This window comes from Maylandia zebra, linkage group LG18, assembly GCF_041146795.1.
Source record: "Maylandia zebra isolate NMK-2024a linkage group LG18, Mzebra_GT3a, whole genome shotgun sequence".
In the NCBI taxonomy this organism is placed as follows: domain Eukaryota; kingdom Metazoa; phylum Chordata; class Actinopteri; order Cichliformes; family Cichlidae; genus Maylandia; species Maylandia zebra.
In genome coordinates this window covers 13532196-13553092 of record NC_135184.1, presented here as the reverse complement: position 1 = coordinate 13553092, position 20897 = coordinate 13532196, and the positions used below count along the sequence as shown (strand labels likewise).

General features: G+C 38.9%; 2 protein-coding genes across 2 annotated transcripts in view; both read left to right on the top strand.

The window, feature by feature from the left end:
* Positions 1 to 7900, top strand: part of colec12 (collectin sub-family member 12) — a 31534-nt gene extending 23634 nt beyond the window's left edge. Inside the window, exons 4-10 of the mRNA XM_004542956.3 lie at positions 2216 to 2302; positions 2443 to 3486; positions 3951 to 4511; positions 5295 to 5437; positions 5566 to 5675; positions 5761 to 5903; positions 6545 to 7900. Coding sequence (XP_004543013.2) covers positions 2216 to 2302; positions 2443 to 3486; positions 3951 to 4511; positions 5295 to 5437; positions 5566 to 5675; positions 5761 to 5903; positions 6545 to 6564 — 2108 coding nt within the window. The 3' untranslated portion in view covers positions 6565 to 7900. The remainder of the gene's footprint in view (positions 1 to 2215; positions 2303 to 2442; positions 3487 to 3950; positions 4512 to 5294; positions 5438 to 5565; positions 5676 to 5760; positions 5904 to 6544) is intronic.
* A 1065-nt stretch (positions 7901 to 8965) lies between these two features.
* Positions 8966 to 20894, top strand: stam (signal transducing adaptor molecule (SH3 domain and ITAM motif) 1). The gene is made up of 14 exons (XM_004542957.3): positions 8966 to 9318; positions 12071 to 12155; positions 12320 to 12395; positions 12591 to 12686; positions 12812 to 12958; positions 13634 to 13724; positions 14000 to 14195; positions 14524 to 14618; positions 15349 to 15437; positions 15612 to 15699; positions 15855 to 15909; positions 16034 to 16187; positions 16436 to 16557; positions 17006 to 20894. Exons 1-14 carry the CDS (start codon positions 9279 to 9281, stop codon positions 17235 to 17237), a joined length of 1566 nt encoding a protein of 521 aa, XP_004543014.1. The 5' UTR covers positions 8966 to 9278; the 3' UTR covers positions 17238 to 20894.
* The last annotated feature ends 3 nt before the right edge of the window (positions 20895 to 20897 follow it).

The following is a 20897-nucleotide window of genomic DNA, read 5'->3' as shown; positions in this document are numbered from 1 at the left end:
GAACACTTATTTAATTCTTCACTACTTCACTACCCCTCCACGGACTGGCATATTAGATCACCCAATTATGTAAATGTAAAAAACATATTCTTGCCATTTCCTTATATTTACATGTGAATTAAGTTCCTGTCCTCTGTGCTGTGGTGATATTACTTGTACAAGCCCCTGGACTGTCAAAAGGCATAGCAACTGGCCCTGTTGCCCTTGGATGTATAATCCTGTATTGTACTCCTGTAGGTGTGTTTGCTGGTTTAGTATGACGTGATTCACAGAAAGTGAGAGGGGATCAGTATGAATGAAATTCTGTATAATTTTATTATGAAGTTCTTTCTCTTCACACAAACTTGGTTGATTTTTTTCCTTTTTTTGTCTAATAGATTGAACGATAACAAACAGAAAATACAGTACACAAAATCTTGCTAGAAAGTCCAGAAAGGATGATAAGGCCAACTTCAGGAAAGACTTTGGACAGACAGATAATTAAGATGTCTGACTTTGGCACAATTATAGTTTTTTTTCCCTTTGTTTACTCCTGCCCTGCCTTCTGACTCCCATGGTCCCACAGCTTCTCTCTGCCTTCGTCTTTTTCTTTGATGTTTGATAAAAAATTAAATGGTTGTATCACTAACAGTCAAGCCAGAGGCTTTGGCCTAAGATTAACCACTCTGTTGACAGAAACCGTTGTTTACTGTCCACCATATTTGACATCTTTAGCCACAGCTCTAAATGGGAAACAGATTGTGTGGCGCTGTCCTTACTGCACGCATGCTGCTGTTACTCCCTGTTTGAACAATGGAAATAATATTAAATAGAAACAGACAGGAATTCCACATATTTCAGGCGTTATCATCGGGGAATGCTTTCTGTGCCTTACACATTTGTGGTCCAAAGCAGTCACAGAAAAATATGCCGAAAGTATCCTCGAGTGAAACACTGCTACAGTCCTACCTGCTCCACAGGCAACGGATGGCATATTTGCCTAATGGGGAAAGACTTAATCCAAACTACTGCACAAGTTTAGATTTAAATCAGAATTAGGTGCTGTCAGGTTTGTTTTAGGCTTCCAGCTTTGCATCTGTGTTAGCGTCAAGCCCAAGTGAGTTTGATGTCTTGGCTCTAATGTCTACCAGATGACTGTGCAGCGACTACCCAGGCTTAACAGCCCAAAGCAGATTTTATGGCTTGGTTGCAATTTGTTATCTCGTGAACTACAGACTAACTCACAAATTGCTGCGAGTGTCCAAAATACTTTGAGTGTGCAAGAAACCAATCTGAGCTCTGCATTCTATGATTTTTTTTCTATGCACTTTGTTATAGATATGCTGCTATTTTTCAAGTTAATGCTTTAATTCCTGTTAAAGAATTGTTTATTTAAATGTTTGCTCCAGCAGCTTTCATCAGTGTTAATCTCAGTTTGGGTAACTGCCTAGCTTTTGCTCATAACATGTCCCAATAGACAGCCAGACTTACTAAAAGACTTACTTAAATTAGCAGCCTTATATAACTCGCAGTGCCTTTCCAATATAAGGATGTGAAAAGGATGGAAAGATTAACAGGGGTGAATGAGAAGGTATGTTCAAGATTAGTGGGGAGTTTTGCAGGTGTTTCTAGTTTATTCTAGATTTTTCTCACTGTTATCAATGGAATAAATTTATAGAGTGTTTCTGATTCACCCAAAAGAAAAGCATGTGACCATTTCAGAGAAACTAAGACAGATTTAAAGGAGATTACCTTCAAACTTCAGTTCTCAGCAGTTACCCAACAGCTCTTTGAAGCTGTTTTTGTTTGTCCCAAGTGCATGTTATTGTTTCATGTTTTTGTCACTCCTGGAATGATAACAGTGAACGCTTAGGGTGTTTTCCAGTTCAGTATTTAGACGCCCACATGCTGAGAGAAAAACAAAGCATGGAAGAGAGGAGACTCTTCCTGCAGATGTAAGGAGAGAGAAAGTGGAACCAGCGTCGTAAAGCGCTGGCGTGGTATTGATTATGTGTTTGACATTATTTACACTGATGAAGTGGAATTTGTGAGGAAAAATGTTAGGAAAGTTTTTCACTCCATTCAATCCCATGTTCCCATCAGTGGCGTTTAACTTTTCCAGTTTTTCATTGCAGCAGTATGAGTGTAACAATGCCCTCTGCTGTTAAGAAGCCCTTCTGCAGAATATACTATATCTATCTTCAACTTTAAGACAGTCGCTTTCATTTTTTCTTAGTGGTTGAGAAAATGGACAACATGACAGAGGGCATGCAGAATTATGGAGGCAAGATCATTGCTGTGGAGACAGACTTAAAGAAACTAGGTAAGTTCCAGTAACACAAGATTATATCATAGATGCCGAAAGCTGCAGAGATTTCAGTGACGTGTACAAGAAAGTAGGTTTTGGCTTTGACACTATACTATATTTGTATGTCCTATTAACAGTGTGTGACTGTTTTTCAGATGATCAGGCTGGAGTGATGTCAGTTAATGCCACTAGTGAGATGAAGACTTTCAAGTCAGATCTGGAAGCGTTACAGAATCAACTACAGCGCATTGCAAACAGGGCAACAAGTAACAGCGACAGGCTGGATGAACTTAGGATAACAGGAGGTGATACGGAAAGTGGACATGTCTCACTGCAGAGTTTTATGGAAAACAATGATGCTTCACTGCGTGGCATCAAGCAGACCTTGACCTCTTACAGTGGAATGATTGACAGCCTTGAGGCGGACACTGCACGGCTCCAGTCTGAGATACAGAGCCAGGTCAAAGTAGAGAGCCAGACTCAGGTTGATGTCAGTGCGCTGAACATCACGCAGGCCCAGCAGCGCAATCTCCTCAGCACACTACAGAAGACAATTGAAAATGCAGGACAGGAAGTTCAGAAACTGAAAAATGACTATCAGATTCTGCAGCAAACAGCCAGACAAACACGGGCTGACACAGAGTGGCTGAAGGAAAAAGTTCAGAACCTTCAGGTTTTGGCAGCCAACAACTCCGCCTTGGCCAGAAACAATGAAGAAGCTCTAAATGACTTGGGAGCTCAGCTCAGCACTTTAGCCAGCCAAATCCAGAATACCTCAGCTCTCACAGAGGGACATGACCAGAGCTTGCATGAGATGATGGACCACCAGAGAGACCATGATAATGCCACCTCGTTTAAGTTTGACAAAATGGAAGCACGATTAGACAGACACGAGAATGACATGAACCGCGTGACTGGAAACATTAGCTTTGCCGCACAGATTCTTGGTGTCATCAGTTCCGAGCTGAATGGCCTGAGGTCCTGTGCTGAGACAGTAATGCAGCACTCTGACCTGTTAGTGGGACTGAATGGAAGTGTGACACAGGCCAACGCAGACAACAGAGAGCTGCGCGCCCAGCAGGATGAACTAACAGCCCGGTTGGACAGAGAAGTCAACAACTTGTCCATGGTGATGGAGGAGATGAAGCTAGTGGACAGCAAGCACACACAGCTTATCACCAACTTTACCATCCTACAAGGTGAGGAATACCTGGCGTGCCTGATTTAGAGCTTTTCATCATCATATGTAAATAAAGCACCTTTTCCAATTATTTGTGAAAATTATGACAAGTATATTTAATTATTCTAGGTATGGAACTCGTACATTTTTAATTAATATAGAAAAGTATAAGAATATATAGATAGATTTCTTCCACTTCCATTTTGTTAAATAAATAAGTACAACAGTTTTCAGTTTCTTGGGGTAAGTTACATCGTCTACAACCTTCTGGTCTTAAGAAGAATCATATTTATGAATTATTTGTGACTTCTGACAGTGACTAGGATTGTACCTCTTCTAATTTGTAGTATGCATTTGTACCAGAAAAGAAATATAAGATTACAAGAAATCATTTGTGTGATGTTTTGTGTGACAGTGCATGTAAACATTAATTGTTACACATTGTTCTATCAGTTATAGTTCACTTATCTGCTCGTATTTCAGGCCCACCAGGTCCAAGAGGGCCCAGAGGTGATAGGGGTCCTCAGGGGCCAATGGGCCAAACGGGACAAAAGGGTGATAAAGGAGACAAAGGAATGCCAGGATTGGTCGGACCTAAAGGAGAACAAGGTGCAGCCGGACCACCAGGCGCAGCAGGTCCAAAAGGTTCAGTTGGGGCTCGAGGTCTTGTAGGACCTAAAGGATCAAGAGGGCCTAGTGGTCGACCTGGAAACCCTGGTGAGAAAGGTGACCCTGGGGTTCCAGGGCCTCCTGGGACGGATGGACCTTCCGGAATGCCAGGACCGCCCGGGCCACAAGGGCCCAGAGGAGCAGCAGGACCTTCAGGTATGGAAGGACCCCGTGGGCCTATTGGACCCATGGGCCCTCCAGGTCCTCCCGGTCTCCCAGGACTTCCTGGAACTCCCATATTTGTAAAGCCACCTCAGCCCACTCAGCCCCGTCCAGTCACTCAACCTCCCAAACCATCTCAACCTTCTAAACAAGTACAGGAACCACAGGGCTCTGTGTTGGTCCAGCCTCCTGTTGCCACAAGTCCAAAGCCTGGTGAGTTTTGTCCTGTCTCACTCTCATCAAACCCAACCGTTCACGGCAGTTGGCTGCCCCTCTCTGAGCCTGCTTCTGCTCGAGGTTTCTTCCTATTAGAAGGGTGTTTTTCCTTCCCTCTGTCACCAAGTGCTTATTGATGGAGGTTGTCTATTTGTTGTGGTTTTCTCTGTATTAGGGTATTGTAGGGCCTTTATCTTACAATATAAAGTGCCTTAAGGTGACTGTTGTTGTGATTTGGTGCTAAATAAATAAAATAAGATAGAATCTTGCACGGTGGCACAGTGGTTAGCACTGTTGCCTCACAGCAAGAAGGTCCTGAGTTCACTCCAGCCTGAGCATCACTCCAGCCTTTCTGTGTGGAGTTTGCATGTTCTCCCCGGGTTTGCGTGGGTTCTCCCTGGGTACTCCGGCTTCCTCCCCCAGTCTAAAGACATGCACTTTGTGGGGATAGGTTAACTGAAAAATCTAAATTGCCCTGTTTTTTGGTGTGAATGTGAGCGCGAATGGTTGTCTGTCCCTGTGTGTTGGCCCTGCGACAGACTGGCGACCTGTCCAGGGTGTACCCCGCCTCTCGCCCTATGGTAGCTGGGATAGGCTCCAGCACCCCCCGCGACCCTGAAAAGGATAAGCAGAAGCGAATGGATGGATGGATAGAATCAAGTGATTAGATAAATTAGACCAGGACATTTTTGTAAATGTTGATACCTTGTACCATCTAACTAGCATCTCTAGTGATTTTGTTTTGTTGGATAACATGTATGTGGTAATTCATTCTTCCAGGTTGTCCACGTGAATTCAGAAACTTTGGAGACAGCTGCTATTACTTTTCTTCTGGTTCACAGAGGCTCAACTTTGATGACGCCAACCAGTTTTGTACTAATCGTTCAGCTCATATGCTCATTATCAATAACAGTGAAGAACAGGTAAATTAAATTACATCCATATATTCCATATAAAGCTATTGCTAATTTTAAACAATTGCACAAATTGACATAAAACATTATTATAAACATTTTTTCTTGTTACATCTTCTTTTCTATTCTACCTCTAGCAATTTGTAAAAAAAGCCATCACAGGAAAAGGATATTTCTGGCTTGGACTGAGTGACAGAGAGGAGGAAAATGTCTGGAAGTGGGTAGATGGAACCATACCAGTTTTCACGTGAGTTGCAAATTTGTGTATGTATTTTAACTGTACAGGACAATTTTAACAAAGTGTAACCAAGTGTCTTTGTGGTTGTTTTTAGGAAGTGGAAGCCTGGCCAACCTGATAACTGGAAGCATGGTCACGAAGACGGCGAGGACTGTGCTGGCCTTATCCATGAGGCCAACTGGAATGACTTTTACTGCACTGACCGCATTGGTTTCATCTGTGAACATGCCTTTGACAGTTAGTACCTTCTTCATATTGGACTTTTAAATTTCCTATTTGTGTGTATTTCCATAGTTGCTTAATTTGTGTTTTTGGAAACAAAGCCCATATGACGACCAAGTTTGTTTATTCAACTCCAAATGTATATTTTTAAAATGTGTCACAAATGTGTAATGTCTTAAAAAATTATACTACATTCATTTACGCTGTTCTTTTGTAGACTGATGCAGTTTTGTTTATCTAAACAGATCCAGTAATTATGATCCCCTGTTCAAATTGGACTCATTCAAGATCACCTTAATATATTTTATTAAGTTTTTCAAAAGAAAAATAAACAGTCTAGTTTATTTTGTAGTTATATAGATATACACACAGAGACATATACACACACAAAGAAAGAATTTAATCTATTTTGGAATTTTGTAATAAGGCTGTAACAAAATGTGGAACAAGTAAAGCACTGTGAATGCTGTCCGGATGCACTGTAACAGTGAACATCCCCTGCTAAGTGGAGCTTAGTCATCATTAATAGCTGCTTTTTCATACAATAAAGCCTCAAATTGTCACTGTGAGAGCTATAACTTTAAATGCAACATCTTGGGCGCACACACAGAGATACAGATACAAAATGTGTTGTATTTTTTTTGTTCTCTTTACAGTGAAAGTTCCAGTTTTATAGCATCCATCTAAGAAGTAGTGATCAGTCTCCTTTCAGGAGAAAGGTGAAGAGGTTGAAGAGGTCACTATAACGAGGGCCATGCGGAGGAGCGCTACGTGACTAGAAGACTCTGATAAAGCCAGCCCAGTGGAGCATCACTGACACTTAGACTTTTATTTGTCTTTAAAGGCACTTTACAACATAATACCATGCAAAAGGCAGAGCAAACACAGAGCCATTCCACTGTTGTATTAATTTAGATTTTGTACTGAAAAAATATGAGCATCTTCATTTATTTAGGCTGATGCAGCCACAGTTGTACATGTGTATCTGTAAATAATATTTTACAAATGACAATTAGTTGGTTGGAACTGAATTTGATATTGTTTGATTTGTTCAGTTACTCAGTCTTTACACATTTAAACTGTCAGAGTATACTTCAAATCTTTGTATCCGATAAAATACTCCACAGAATCATAGAATTATCATTTGTTTACAAGCAAGTTCCCACAAACATGGTGAGCAACCACTTGTCATCATTGCCCAATAAATACCTGTAACCTAACAAAAAGAAAGAAAAGTAGAGTAAATTTTTTCAGTGCTTTTTTGGAGGTTGGGGGAGAATTGATTGCTGATGTGAGCAGTGTTGCTGCCTCACAAAGGACTGTATTTCTTGGACTTTGACCTGCCAGTATTATCTTAATCTGATATATACATGATCCATATGCACATGGTTTGTAATGTATCCATTATCAAATGATTTCTTCATTATGCCAAATGCAATATGCGAAACATTATAATTTGTATAATCAATTTTTTTTGTTGATCTTATGGACTGAATAGCAATGTTTAATCCAGTTTAAGGTTCATCTGTGAGTTCATTCAATCACCACATTCCGATGGATCGGGTCAGAATGCTTAACACAATAAAATGGGGAAAAAATTTGTGTGGAATCACTGACTGTTGTCCATAAAATATTTCAGTAAATGTGTGCAGACTGGTTAGCATGAAATGCCAAGTGTTTACACATAAAAACTGAAGGAAAATAGAGACTTTAAATTTCAAATATTACTGCTAATCTGCTATTTATGTCTTATTTGCATTTTTATTTTGTCTTCAATAAAACGAGTGTATAACAGTATAGCATCAGTACTTTGAGAAAAAGTAGCAAAATATTACAAAAAATCTAAACTACAGCTAAACTTACATATTTCACACACTCTAGACAGAGTGTGTGAACATCACTGATGCTGCCTAAACCTACATACTATTGTATTAATAATATAATAATAACATGCTAATATTATAAATTGACAATTACAACACATTGACTAAATAATGGATTTATATAATGTAATAGTCAGTCTTTCGAAAGATAGAAAATTTCAGATGTACTAAAGTAGATTTGTATGTTTTGGGGTTTGTTTGTTTGTTTGTTTGTTTGTTTGTTTGTTTGTTTGTTTGTTTGATATGTATGCTTTGTCTAAAAAGTGAAAAATGCATAAAATAATAAATGCTGACAATAATACCTTTTTTAAGATTACATACTTGTTCTAAGCACTAACAAAATTCTTAAAATGTATAATTTTTTCAAAAATATACTTGAATTATATATATGCTAATATTGGTGCCAATTTTATTTATATATATACATATATATATACACTTTTAATTAAACTCAGTGTGCTTTCCATACATTATAAAAACATTTTTAAACTGTATCTCGGTAATGTCCTAAAGCAATTAACAACTAATTATCAACTAAACAGAACTTTAACGTTGTGTGTTGACTTTAGGCATCTTGGTCCAAAGGACAAGACAACAGTGATGCAAAGCACCCTCAGCGCATTTAGGTCCAACTCAGGGAATAGTTTAAAAGATTTGCACCTCTCTAGAGAGGTCCACTTGGTCTTACTGAGCAAGTCAGAGATGTACTTGAAGAGCAAACCACTGAGAGTTGTATGAACTAACAGAGATTTTAAACGTAATCCTGGGTGGAACCAGGACCCAGTGAAGACTTCAATATTGGGGTAATTTGATAAAATTTCTGTTTCTGTGTAGGGATTCTGGATGCCGCTGCTTTAAACTGTTAATATATCCAATAATATAACTGGATAAATATCTCAAATATTTCTTTCTTGTCTCTGTTCAATTTTAAAAGGTTTGTAGACATCAAGCAGTTAATGTCATCTGTGCTAGAATTACATATTGGTTAATGTAGTTTAGTTTAGACCACTGTTAATTACTTAAATTAGTAATTACTCATTTATTGCTTCACTTACGCCACACAAATCCTCTTAACTACAAGATTAAAGTCTTTATGTGTTACTCATTTTCACGCGCTGCAGCCTCACAGTCACATTTTGTCACGTGATCGACATCACCTGACGATGACATGTTATTTTTTTCTATGCCAAGGACAATTGGTGACTTATGATTCATTCTCTCTAGTTTGCAGACAGCACACAGGGATGAGCAGTAGTAACACAGGGAGTGTTAAACTGTAGAAGCTTATAACCGTTTATTAAATACAGTGAGGGCTCCTTCGATTACCCAGAATGCCCTGCTTGTTGCCGTCTGGCGAAGGAGTGACTGTGTAGAAAAGAATCAGTTAGCTACCTTTGATACCCATTAGGTTGTCGTTACTATGCATTTGTATTGTATGAAATAAGAAAAAAGAGGGAAAGAAAATATCTGGGAAAGGCGAAATCTGTTGTCGTCTATACACCAAGCGATGCCTCTCTTCACGACTAACCCCTTTGACCAAGATGTTGGTGAGTAATCACAACTGGAGGCTGTTATTAGCAGGCTAGCTAAGTAGCTGTGACCAAACAGCTTTGTTTGTGTTCTCCAGCTGTGGGCAACATTTCACTTAGCCACTGGATATATATTATTGGTATATGGGTAACGTTTGGTACATACTGTAGTTTGTGTAAACTGACAACCTGAAGCCCATGATATTAATTTTGATGTCTGTTTTGCTTGTTTTTGAGGAGCATAGATGGCTAGCTTGCTCCCCTATCCTATGTGTATATTTAGCTAGCAAACAGCAAGTGACCGTTTGGCGAAAGCATCCTAAACTGGTGATGTTATTCTCGAGATGTATTACGTGTATTATTTAAGTCAGGCCAACTCTTAATGAAGGCGGAGACACAGGCTTGTCATCGGATCACTGAATTGAGTTAGCAAGCCATATCACTGGCTACCTTTATGTATCCCATCTTCTGTTAACTAACCACAATTATGTGCTTGACCTCTCACAGTGAGTGGAAGTGAAAGAGGATGCGGAGCTATGGGAAACCACAGAGTATCGCTGTATTTCCTGTCGTCTCTTTGATCTTTGTCGAGTGGTTAGCCACCTAATTTTCATGTAGAGCGTGTAGTTTTCATATAGATGAAAAATACACAACACCGTTCACTTGCACAGCCCCATACACAGCCTCAAGCCCAAATCCAGCAGTAAATGCTATTTTGATAAAACAATCCAGCCTTTAACTGATCGTGCTCTTCTGTTCCTGGCTTTTACTACTGTTGTGAGCATCTGTTACTTCACTATACTGTTTTGTATGACATGACAGCAGCCAAAGTGCTTTACAGGCTCACATAGTCAGTCAACATAATGAAAAATAATAAGTGGAAAAAAACGTCAGAAATAAGAATAAAAAACATTAGTCAACTAAAACGGGTGGAAAAAAGACATTTGCAGTGAGTGTGATCAAACCATGAGGGACCTCAGACTTAATTAAAGCAAGTGTAAATAAATCTTTAGAGCTGATTTAAATCATCAGCTGTTGATCAGATTCTTATTTGGGGAAGCAGATTATTCCAGAGCCAGTGGCAGTAACCACATTTGCCTGGTTGCCTTTAGCTTTCAGTCAAGTAAGGGGCACTGAGAGAAGTTGTTGGGATAATGAGTTGGTGAATTGCAGACAAAAAAAATATCTGTTGTGAAACTCATTTATTGGAAACTTCACAGATAGCCAATGCAGTTCAACTAAAACAGGAGCGATGAGCTATCTTTTCTTTGTACAAGAGTCAATCAGCTGCGTTTTGAACCAACTGGAAAGCGTGGAATTGGGCAATCCTATATACAGAGAATTGCATTAGACCAGGTGAGATTTGGTAAAGGCTTGGATAACAGAACTGGCTCTAGCAGTGGTTTTCACTTGGTAAAAGCTCTCCTTCACAACATTCCTTTGATTGCTAAAATTCACGGAATGTCTCATAAAAACACAAAGATTGTCTGGTTAAAGGACTAACTGCCTCACTGAGGATGGTTGTGTAGCCATGTAGGGTCTGAATAAAATAACTTCAGTTTTTCTTAGTTTCTTTCTTTAGTTTAAGGGTTTGTTTTTGTTTTTTACATCTGTGATTCCAGATCTTCCAAACATTCAAAGAGGTTCTTTATGGTTTGAACACAGTCAGGTGTGGCAGGTAGATAAAACTGGGTGCCACATAACAAGGATAATGAATTTTGGCTTTCTGTCCCTCTCTAATACTTCCAATCTTGTTTAGGGTATATAGACATATTTTTCTAATGCTTCTTTTGTCAAGAGCAAAAGAAGCAAAAAAAAACACTTTTTAATGTACTTATTACTTCCCAATTATTACTTCTACTTCCCAGTAACAGCAACTGATGACTCATGTTAGAAAGCAATGTCAGCTATTTACACATCTTATTTCTATTCCTATGTTTATACTTGGAATACACTTAAATAGCTCTGTAATAGACTGGGACCCTGTCCAGGGCTAACTTAGACTCTTGCTCTATGACAGCTGGGATAGACTCCAGCTCAACTGCAACCCTGAAATATCAGCGCTGTTGATTGCTATGTGATGCCACTGGCTGATGTTTATTATTGGCTAAATATTATTGGCACAACATTCAAGAAGATGTTAAAATGTTGTCAGACAAAGCATTTTAACATCTGTTTAATCTAAATCTAAAATGTTCTTGTTAAACACCTTATCTGCTCAAAATTGCACAAGTGGTACTTGGTAAAACATGAAGCTGCTTCCAAGAGCAGAGGAGTCAAACACACAGAGTAGATGCAAGACTAACCATTTCATTTGGAAGGAAAACCCCAAAAACACAATTCTTAAGTGGCAAATAGAACCCACTGCTGATTGAAATGCACTGATCCTTAGATAAACTTCAGGTGAAGTCTTCGCAGATCATGAGCTGTTAGATTGTGTTCACTGTAGTGCGGTAGTGTTGATGGGGCACTTCTCATATATTGTCAGCCCTTTGTATCTCATCATGTTTATGCTTATGTGTAGAGGAACATAGTAATCTTGTTGTTTTGATTTCTCAATACCAAACATGATCATGAAAAGAGGATTCTCACGGACCGTTTACAACAGTGATTCTTTTTTTTTTTTTTGTAGGATTACAGTAGCTTTATTACTCCTCTACAGAATTCCCATGTCTCTTCTTTCCCATCTCTAAATACAGTCATGCAGAAAAAATATGCTTTTGCTGTAAAGACTTCTTCTCACGCCGGTTGGTGTTCTTCTTTCCTGCAGAGAAAGCAACCAGTGAGATGAACACTGCTGAGGACTGGGGCCTCATTCTGGACATATGTGACAAGATAGGGCAGTCACGCACTGGGTCAGTTAACTTTCCTCATTCTGAGGCATACCAACACATTTCTTTTATATTTTTGAGTTTTGGATCATTAGAATATATATTCAAGGAAGTCTAAAGAAGTTTAAAAGAAGAGCTTAATATAGCTTAACCTTCTCAAACCTTTGAGTTGTGCTGTTCTGTTCCAGGCCCAAAGAATGCCTCCGCTCTATAATGAGAAGAGTGAACCACAAGGACCCTCACGTAGCCATGCAGGCACTGACTGTAAGCAGACTCTTAACAAACAGCCATGTTTTGTTTATGTTTGATAACTTATTTCTTAAATGACACTAAGCTATAAGCTAATAAAGTAACCACATTTACTCTTTTATAAGTGATAAATTACGTATGTCAAAAGTATTTCAGGTGTTTACTTACTTCATGAGGTTCATGAAGAGGATGTACACTTTGTCTTCGCAGCTTCTCGGTGCCTGTGTCTCAAACTGTGGGAAAATTTTCCACTTGGAGGTGTGCTCCAGAGAGTTTGCCAGTGAAGTCAGTAATGTCTTAAACAAGGTGTGTGGTAAATTTCACTTTCTTGTGTGTTGTCCAAATAAGCCACATTAACTATGTGGGATTTCTTCAAAAAGGTTCACTTTTGATCCCTGTTGGCATAAAATGCTTTAATGCGTGTTCTCCAGGGCCACCCCAAAGTCTGCGAGAAGCTGAAGGCCCTGATGGTGGAGTGGGCGGAAGACTTCCGCAATGATCCGCAGCTCAGTCTGATCTCAGCAATGATCAAGAATTTACGGGAACAGGGTGTCACGTTCCCTGCTGTGGGCTCCCAGGTTGGTATATGAGTATGGTGGTTTATACCCCACCCCCACAATTGCAGTGGATACGTACCTGACGTAAGTTGGAAAATGTTTACTGTTCAGAATAAACGCTAATATTAATGTGAGAAAAACAAAAACTAGCAGACAGTGTAGCGACTCCTGTTTAATGGTTTACTATCGCATTTCACTCATTAGCTAACAAAACTGAAATGATGTTCGCTCAACAAGCATCATCTTTACCTTACGACAGGTAAGCTAACATAAACATTACTGTCAAAACATTAATATAAACAAGGTATCAAAGCGACACACTAACTTAACTCTCTAAAACTGACCCACTCAGAGTTGACGTCACAGCTCCAGATTGCTGACGTTTTACATTCTGGTGCACTGCAGTCGTGCTGCTGTGGAAGGAAAAGCTCTGCTTTGACAGTCTGCATTCAACTTTGTTTTTTGGGAAATCCTTTAAAATTCCACGTCGACATGTTTTTATAGTCTGTCATCAATTATGCCGACGAATCATTGCAGCGCTAGTGGTTAAGATCAGAATTTTAAGTTCCGGCTCATTCTATTTGTAATGCTAGTATCTCTCTTGGTTTGCTCAAAATCCATCCACGTTCTTTTATTCTTTTGAGTCATGAGTGTAAGTCATTATTTATGTGAAGCACATGATTATTGTCTTCACAGGCTGCTGAGCAAGCAAAAGCAAGCCCAGCTTTAGTGGCAAAGGATCCCTCCACATCAACAAACAAAAAAGAAGAGGAGGATTTGGCCAAAGGTAAAGAGGACTCTATCAGATAATCAGAGCACTGGACCATTTTTTTATTTTGTTTTTGTAAAGGACTCTTGTATAAATACTCTTTTTAATATTCAGACACACATAGAAATGCATTAGAAGCATGTTCATTAAACACATTTTAACTGTTGTTTATTGGCTTTGCAAAACTCCCCCTGTTATTGTGGATTAATGAATTGCAGATGTTCCACAAGGTTTTCAAGGGCAAACACACAATCACACTCTTGTGATTATCTTATTATCTCTCTTGTGTGCAGCTATCGAGTTGTCTCTGAAGGAGCAGCGTCAGCAACCGCAGACCTCAATGTCGAGTCTTTACCCAAACACCTCCACCCTGCTCTCCTCACACAAGTCTGACGGCAGAAAAGTCCGTGCCATCTACGATTTTGAGGCTGCAGAGGACAATGAGCTCACCTTTAAGTCGGGAGAAATCATCACTATCCTGGACGATAGGTGAACTTTTACACAAATATAATCAAGAGCACACAACAAACCAGGACTTTCAGTATATAATAGTGAGCAGATTTCCTGGGACTATGCTACGTTCTTATTTGGATGGCTGTTCTCTTTGAAGCCTTTTTGAAATGCTCTTTAGAAAAGCACAGAATCCATGAACTCAAAAGAAAAATATGTTTTAAACATCACATCTATGTATTCATGCTTTAAAGAGGTCTGGACATGACTTTGTAAAATGCCAATGAAATTATTAAGGATTAAATTCAGTTACTAAAGGCAACATTTTTCTCATAAATGAATGGACTTTTTGTTTTCTTTCTCCCAGTGACCCAAACTGGTGGAAAGGGGAAACATATCAGGGGGTGGGGCTGTTTCCCTCCAACTTTGTCACTGCTGATCTCACTGCAGAGCCTGAGATGAGTGAGTACACACACTTGAATCATTGCTGTTTCTTTGGGAGCCCATTTAGTCCATTAGCAGCATTGCTTTATAGATCTGGGAGTGTGATATCCAGAGAGCAGAGTGCAGTAAGAGACACAAAATAGGTACTGAAAAAATAACACTGCCTAAATTTCTGGGAAGGAGTTCAAGCAGTGTGTGATCAGCACTTTCTCCTGCTGATACTCTTTTCTTATGTACCAAATCTTTTTCTGGTATAATTACAGAGCCCTCTGAAATGCAACATTCATATTCATATGTTGGTATCTTGATGCTCTGTTCTATCTAATTCATTGTTTCCACAGAAATGTGTAGTCTTAAAAATTTATTCTTGGGAGTTTTCTGGCTTTTTCATCACATCCACTTTTTGTTGGTTAAGATAACCTTTGTTGTTATTGCTTGATGATTGTATGGCTTTGTCATATTGTTGATTCTGTGGGTTTGCATACTGGGTATGTACATCATGCTGTTGCACTTCTACTGCCTTCATGCTGTGTGCCACCGTTTCTTGTAATTCGAGTTAAAGAAAAACTTTTATCAGCTCGTAACTTCTATTTTTATCTGATATCTGTTCCTGTGCTGCATGCTTCTATCAGAGCATTACAGGTGATTAAGTTAGTTTGTTCTTATCTCTTACGTTCGCGTTGCTGACCACTGCCACTGTTGTGTTGTTTTTCTCCTGCTGCATCTACGGCTGCTTGAAAACCCACAGTGAAGACGGAGAAAAAGACAGTACAGTTCAGTGAGGACATTCAGGTAGAGACCATAGAGCCCGAACAGGAGCCAGTGTACATAGACGAGGTGAGTGCTCTGCTGTGTGCGCTTTCTTACTCAGATCATTCAGATTTATTAAGGTCACAAGTTGCTACAGTAAATAAAAAAATCTCTTCCAGTATAAGATAAAAAACGTTATTACTTCTGGATTAAGTTGTGAAATGATCTCACATCTATCCGATACTTATCACATCTCCTCAGGACAAAATGGACCAGTTACTGCAAATGATTCAAAGTGCGGATCCAACAGACAACCAGTCTGACAGTGTTGAATTATTACAGCTTGAAGGTAATTTTCATTCATTTATTTATTAATTTCTTATGCAAAATATGAGTATATGAAAGTGAAAGAAAACTATTTAATAACATTGTACACATGCTGCATTTTGGAAAAGGTGGATTTCTGTCAGCCAAAGAAAGAGATTTAAACAATTTTTTCATCAGGTGCCTGCAATCAAATGGGGCCCCTCATTGATCAGAAGTTGGAGGATATTGACAGGTACATTGTGTTGATGTGGCGTGCTTTATTCATAGAAATTCAGAACATTGTAAGCTCAGCAGAAGCGAATAACATGCAGAAGGTGTTTGACAAGATATGGATTGCTGATTGTTTGTATCACCAGGAAGCACTCGGAGCTGTCAGAGCTGAACGTGAAGGTGATGGAAGCGCTGTCTTTATATGCCAAGCTGATGAATGAAGATCCCGTCTATGCCATGTATGCCAAGCTGCAGAGCCAACAGTATTACATGCAGCAGCCTGCCAGCGCCGCACAACAGGTGAAGTCAATACAAACTTCTTCTTTTTTTTTCTTTTTTTTTTTTTTTTAAATTTGAGAAGCAGCTACATTCTGAAAGGGAAGTACCAACACTGGGAAGTCTAAGACGCTTGGAAAGAAAAGATAGATTACCATGAACCTGAATGATTGAGAATCTACACAGACAACATTAGGTGTTGTCATTTTTTCAAGGACTTTAAAGCTGATTGAATATTAATATTTACTTTATGTTTATATTTGTCACCACAGGTCTACCCTGGTCAGCCTGCATCAGGTTCATATGCCATGAGCAGTGCTGGGGTGCAAGGCTATACCGTTCCTATGGAGCAACTTCCTCCTGGAACTCCCATTCCTGGTCAACCAGTTCCCAGGTGAGTTTGAGGTTACCCACGGTCCTGCTACAGCACACAGTACAAATACTAAGATTATCAGTTTCCGCTGTTGTTCTCCTCTCTTTTATGTGAGATGAAAAATGGCAAATACATTTAAATGCTTAATTAAATTCACGTTTCACTTATTCTTTAAGTTATTTTTACATATGGTAAATTTTCCGCTGGTATCAGAGGCTGTTACTCAGCTGCAGAACCAGGCTTTCACTTGTTCCAGCGTTATAGACGAAGCCTTCTTAAATACCTGAACAACTTCTGGTTTTTCCTCATTGAAATTGAATCTTGGTTTCCACATTTTAAATCAAAGTATTTGCTGTACTTGAAATTGAAAGCAGTAATTTCTCACCATTGAGCAATTCCTTACACACCACAACAGTTCTACTCTTAAACAGACAGAGGTTTACTAGTGTTAAACTGTGTCTTTTCACAGTGACGTTCATATGTACATGGGCCAGCCGCCTGTGTACACTGCAGCTCCAGGCGGCATGGCACCAGCAGATGTTCAGTCCTACCAGAATCCAGCCAGCAACCCTGGCCCAGCACCATGCACAACTCCCGCAGGCATGACGCAGACCGCAAACTACAGCGCTGCCTCTGGCGTGAGCATAGCACCCTCCACAGATGTCCCACAGGCCCCCTTCTCAGAGAAAGCATTGTTATAGGGCCACCGGAGCTCACTGATATCCTCACAGGCACATATGCACTCTTACATACAGACACAACCACACACTCACAAAAAAACAGACCTGATCAAATAGTTATAGTTGAAAATGTGTTTTTATTGCATAAGTTGACACCAGATCAATTAAAACACAATTTAAACAGAGTAAACTAACATTGGCATGTTTTCTGTTGTATTCAGCCGATATACAGTCAAAGCTGCAGTGCAGAACTTTAATTTCCTTCCTCTGGCAGTCAGAGTAATTAAACAAAAATATTATTTGATTTTCACTGGAAAGCATTAACCTGTTATTTGAAGATTCATGCTGCTGTCAAATGACTGCGCATATGTCTAGCAGACGTTTGACATACTACTTTTATATGGCGGAGTTTACACTGGACTTCCATTTATTTTTTGAAGGAGTTGAAGAGTGTTCATTGTTGTTGGCTTTCCGTGTTTCTCTTGTTTATACAAGCATCAAATCTCACAATACGAAACGCTCTACAAGCCTGATGCCAACTAGATGCGAGTCTTTATTCTTCTGTTTTTGTTTGATTTTGTTGGTTATGTGATTTTTGGCTTGCAAACAGTTTCTAGGTGCAGTCCCATCATCTTCTGGTGGTAGTAGACACTACATCCTACCAGGTGCTAGTAAAATAAGGGAACAATGTATTTTAGGAAAAGAAATAGTTGGATAAACTTTCTTTTCTTTTTAAACAACTATTCAGATAGCCAGAAAGATCGCATCTTTCTTTTTTAGATCTTAGTCTCTCATCTGACTGGTGAACTCTTTTCTTTTTTTCATCCAGAGTATTCAAAGAAATTAGAAGCGTAAATCTACTAAGGATTCAGTTTCTATCTGCCATACGTCTAGCCCAACTCCAACTGCATAGCTCCCAAAGTTTAGCTCTGGCTATTTCGCCACACATCTCACATTTCAAACTTCAATAAACTGCAAAGTTTAGAGAGTTTTATCAGGTGCTAATAGCCTTGACTATAGCAGACATTCATTTTTATGCAAAGGTCCCACACTCCAGCTTTAAATACACAGTTCTGCTTCTCTTACCAGTAAAGAAGTGATCATGGGGATTTATTTAAAGAGCTCACACTACACTGAGTCACAGATATAAAAGTATGGAGCGGCTTTCAGTTTCCATCTCTCAAGCCCGATCACTTCAAATCTAGATTTGATAGCAATACATGCATTCAAATTTTTTCTTGTCACATGCAAAACCATTATGGCATTAATTGCTTTGTATTTATTTCAGACTATTGAACAATTATGGCAACACTGAGTTACAAAACATTTTTTTCCAATTAGTTCCTAGAAGAAAAACTAAAACTTTGGTGCTAAGAAGTTGTTTTTTAGTACATATGGAGTTAAATTTGCATGCATAAAAGGGTTGTTTTTCAGCAAAACAAATACTCTTTAAATATTAGATTCTCTCTTCCAATATTTAATGCTGAAGCTTGACTTCAGAATATGCCATTAGTTTTGTTTTTTTTCCTGTATTATTAAATTTAATAGTTCTTACACAACAACTTAAAAATAAGAAGAAGAAATGTCAGTTTCCCACTTCTAGCTAGCTATTTAAAAAAATGCAATTACTATTTGATCAAGTGTGAAATATATGCACACACACACAAACACACAGCTTCACACCACCCTCAGTACACACACTGAGACTGCACACACACGATGCACACTACAGGCTGGCATACAGCAGCGAATGCACATACAGACACAGCTGCACTACTTGGTTCACGTATCCTGTAGTAGTGTGTGATCATTTTCCTTCATTCACACACTGACATAGAAATAAAATGACAGTGTCCCACAGCTTTCTCACCCACTTAAACAAACTATAGTTCTAATCATGTCTCAGAAAGGGGTGTCAACTTTTTTTCTTCTTCTTCTTCTTTTTTTTTAATTAAAGGACTTTTGGTCTGCTGAAAACATCAGGATACTCTTACATTCTGTATATGTTGTCAAATTTTAGAAGTACTGAAAACTGAAGCCACTTTGTTTTTGGAGAGAAAAGAAAGTAGAGGAACTGAAGCATGCACATAACTCTTGTATATACTGTACTGAACTAGTAGTGAAGCCACATGATGACCTCATGGGTGGAGCTGTATGCTAGCACAGCTCCGGCTGTTTCTCTCAGCCTTAAAGGCGAACTCTGCAGTCGGGATTTTCCAAATGTGTTGAAAGGTGTCGAGCCAAAGAGCACAAAGTGGTTGCAGGGAAAAAGTGTCTGAAAACAAAATGGTATATTTCTTTATTTCTATTCTTTTTGCATTGTTTTTTTTCCTCTCAAAGAAACAAGACTGACTGCTTAATTCATACTGCAGAGTTTTCCTTTTAAATCGGGCGGTTACGCATCTTTTTTGATGGCTTTGCTTTGTACCCATCAGGGGCTGTGTTAGCAAACCCGCACCACAGACTTGGCTACTAAGTGGGAGAGCCCCAGTGTCTCCCCAGTGTCTTTAAAGCATTTCTTTAGTTAGTGTTGGAAAAATAAATGCTTATTTTTTTTCTTTTTGTAGTACGTTTTAATTCATGTTTTGATTATTGTTAAGATATTTTAAATGGAGAAGCAGTGAAGGATGTATGTATTCAGAGAATAGATCAGGATATGTAATATTCTGTCTAACTTAGTTGTATATTTAATTGCTTACACAAGAACATGGACATTTCTCTCTGTGTTTGATACATGCTTGATGTACTGTAGGCTCAAATGATAATGTAAAAGCTGACTGAACCCCTCCATGCTTTTCAAACCTGTCCGTTAACACTAATACAGATTCTACCTGAAGGTGTCTCTGATTCTGAATATTCAGAGTCAGGATTTGTAAACGGCTCTTTACCAAAGTCTCCCTAAGCTAAACAGTTAGCGCTATGTAAGTCATTCAAGATCAAATGTACAGGTCTGCTCCTCATATCCTACCGTATTCACCTTATTCTTCATATTTATCTAATTTATATTGCTTCTACTCGGACAAAGCCTTTGGGAAAGAGTTCATGTTTACAAAAACTGACTGGACTATAAAAAAGGAAACTAATTTATCTGTTGTATTTGACATCAAATGATGTTACATGAAGGAATTATTAAGAATTGTTCAATTTCTGGTGAAATTAGTGTGTTGATCTAACAAATTGGTGTCGTTTAAGTTTTTCAGGAGGTACTATGTTTCAAACTTCCTACTTCTCGACACCACTGTGAGATTACAAACCGACTTGTTTTAAGCTCTGTACCTCCAGTTCCTTAATTGAGCGCTAGAAAGATGAGGAATATTTTTTGTTTCTTTGTTTTGTTGCCTTCAACTAAAATCAGGAGCGAAATGGAAAATTAATCTGTTTGTTCAAAGAGGGTTAAAAATATCAAAGTAGCAGCTGTTCTGGGACCATAGGAGCCAGTTTATTGTCACGTATCATCCAAATGTCACATCTTGTTGCACCCCCAGAGTTGGACTGTAACCTGATGTGTTTTTTTTTGTTTTGTACAGGACTGAGATGCTGCCATTTTTTTTTTTTAGTTTTAAAGCAACATTATTGTAAAGGTTCCGTCTAAAGGTGTACCCTGCTGTTTGTATGTATTCTTTTAACCATACTTATTAATTGGTATTCACAATAAAACCAGGCCAAATGTACAGAATACTA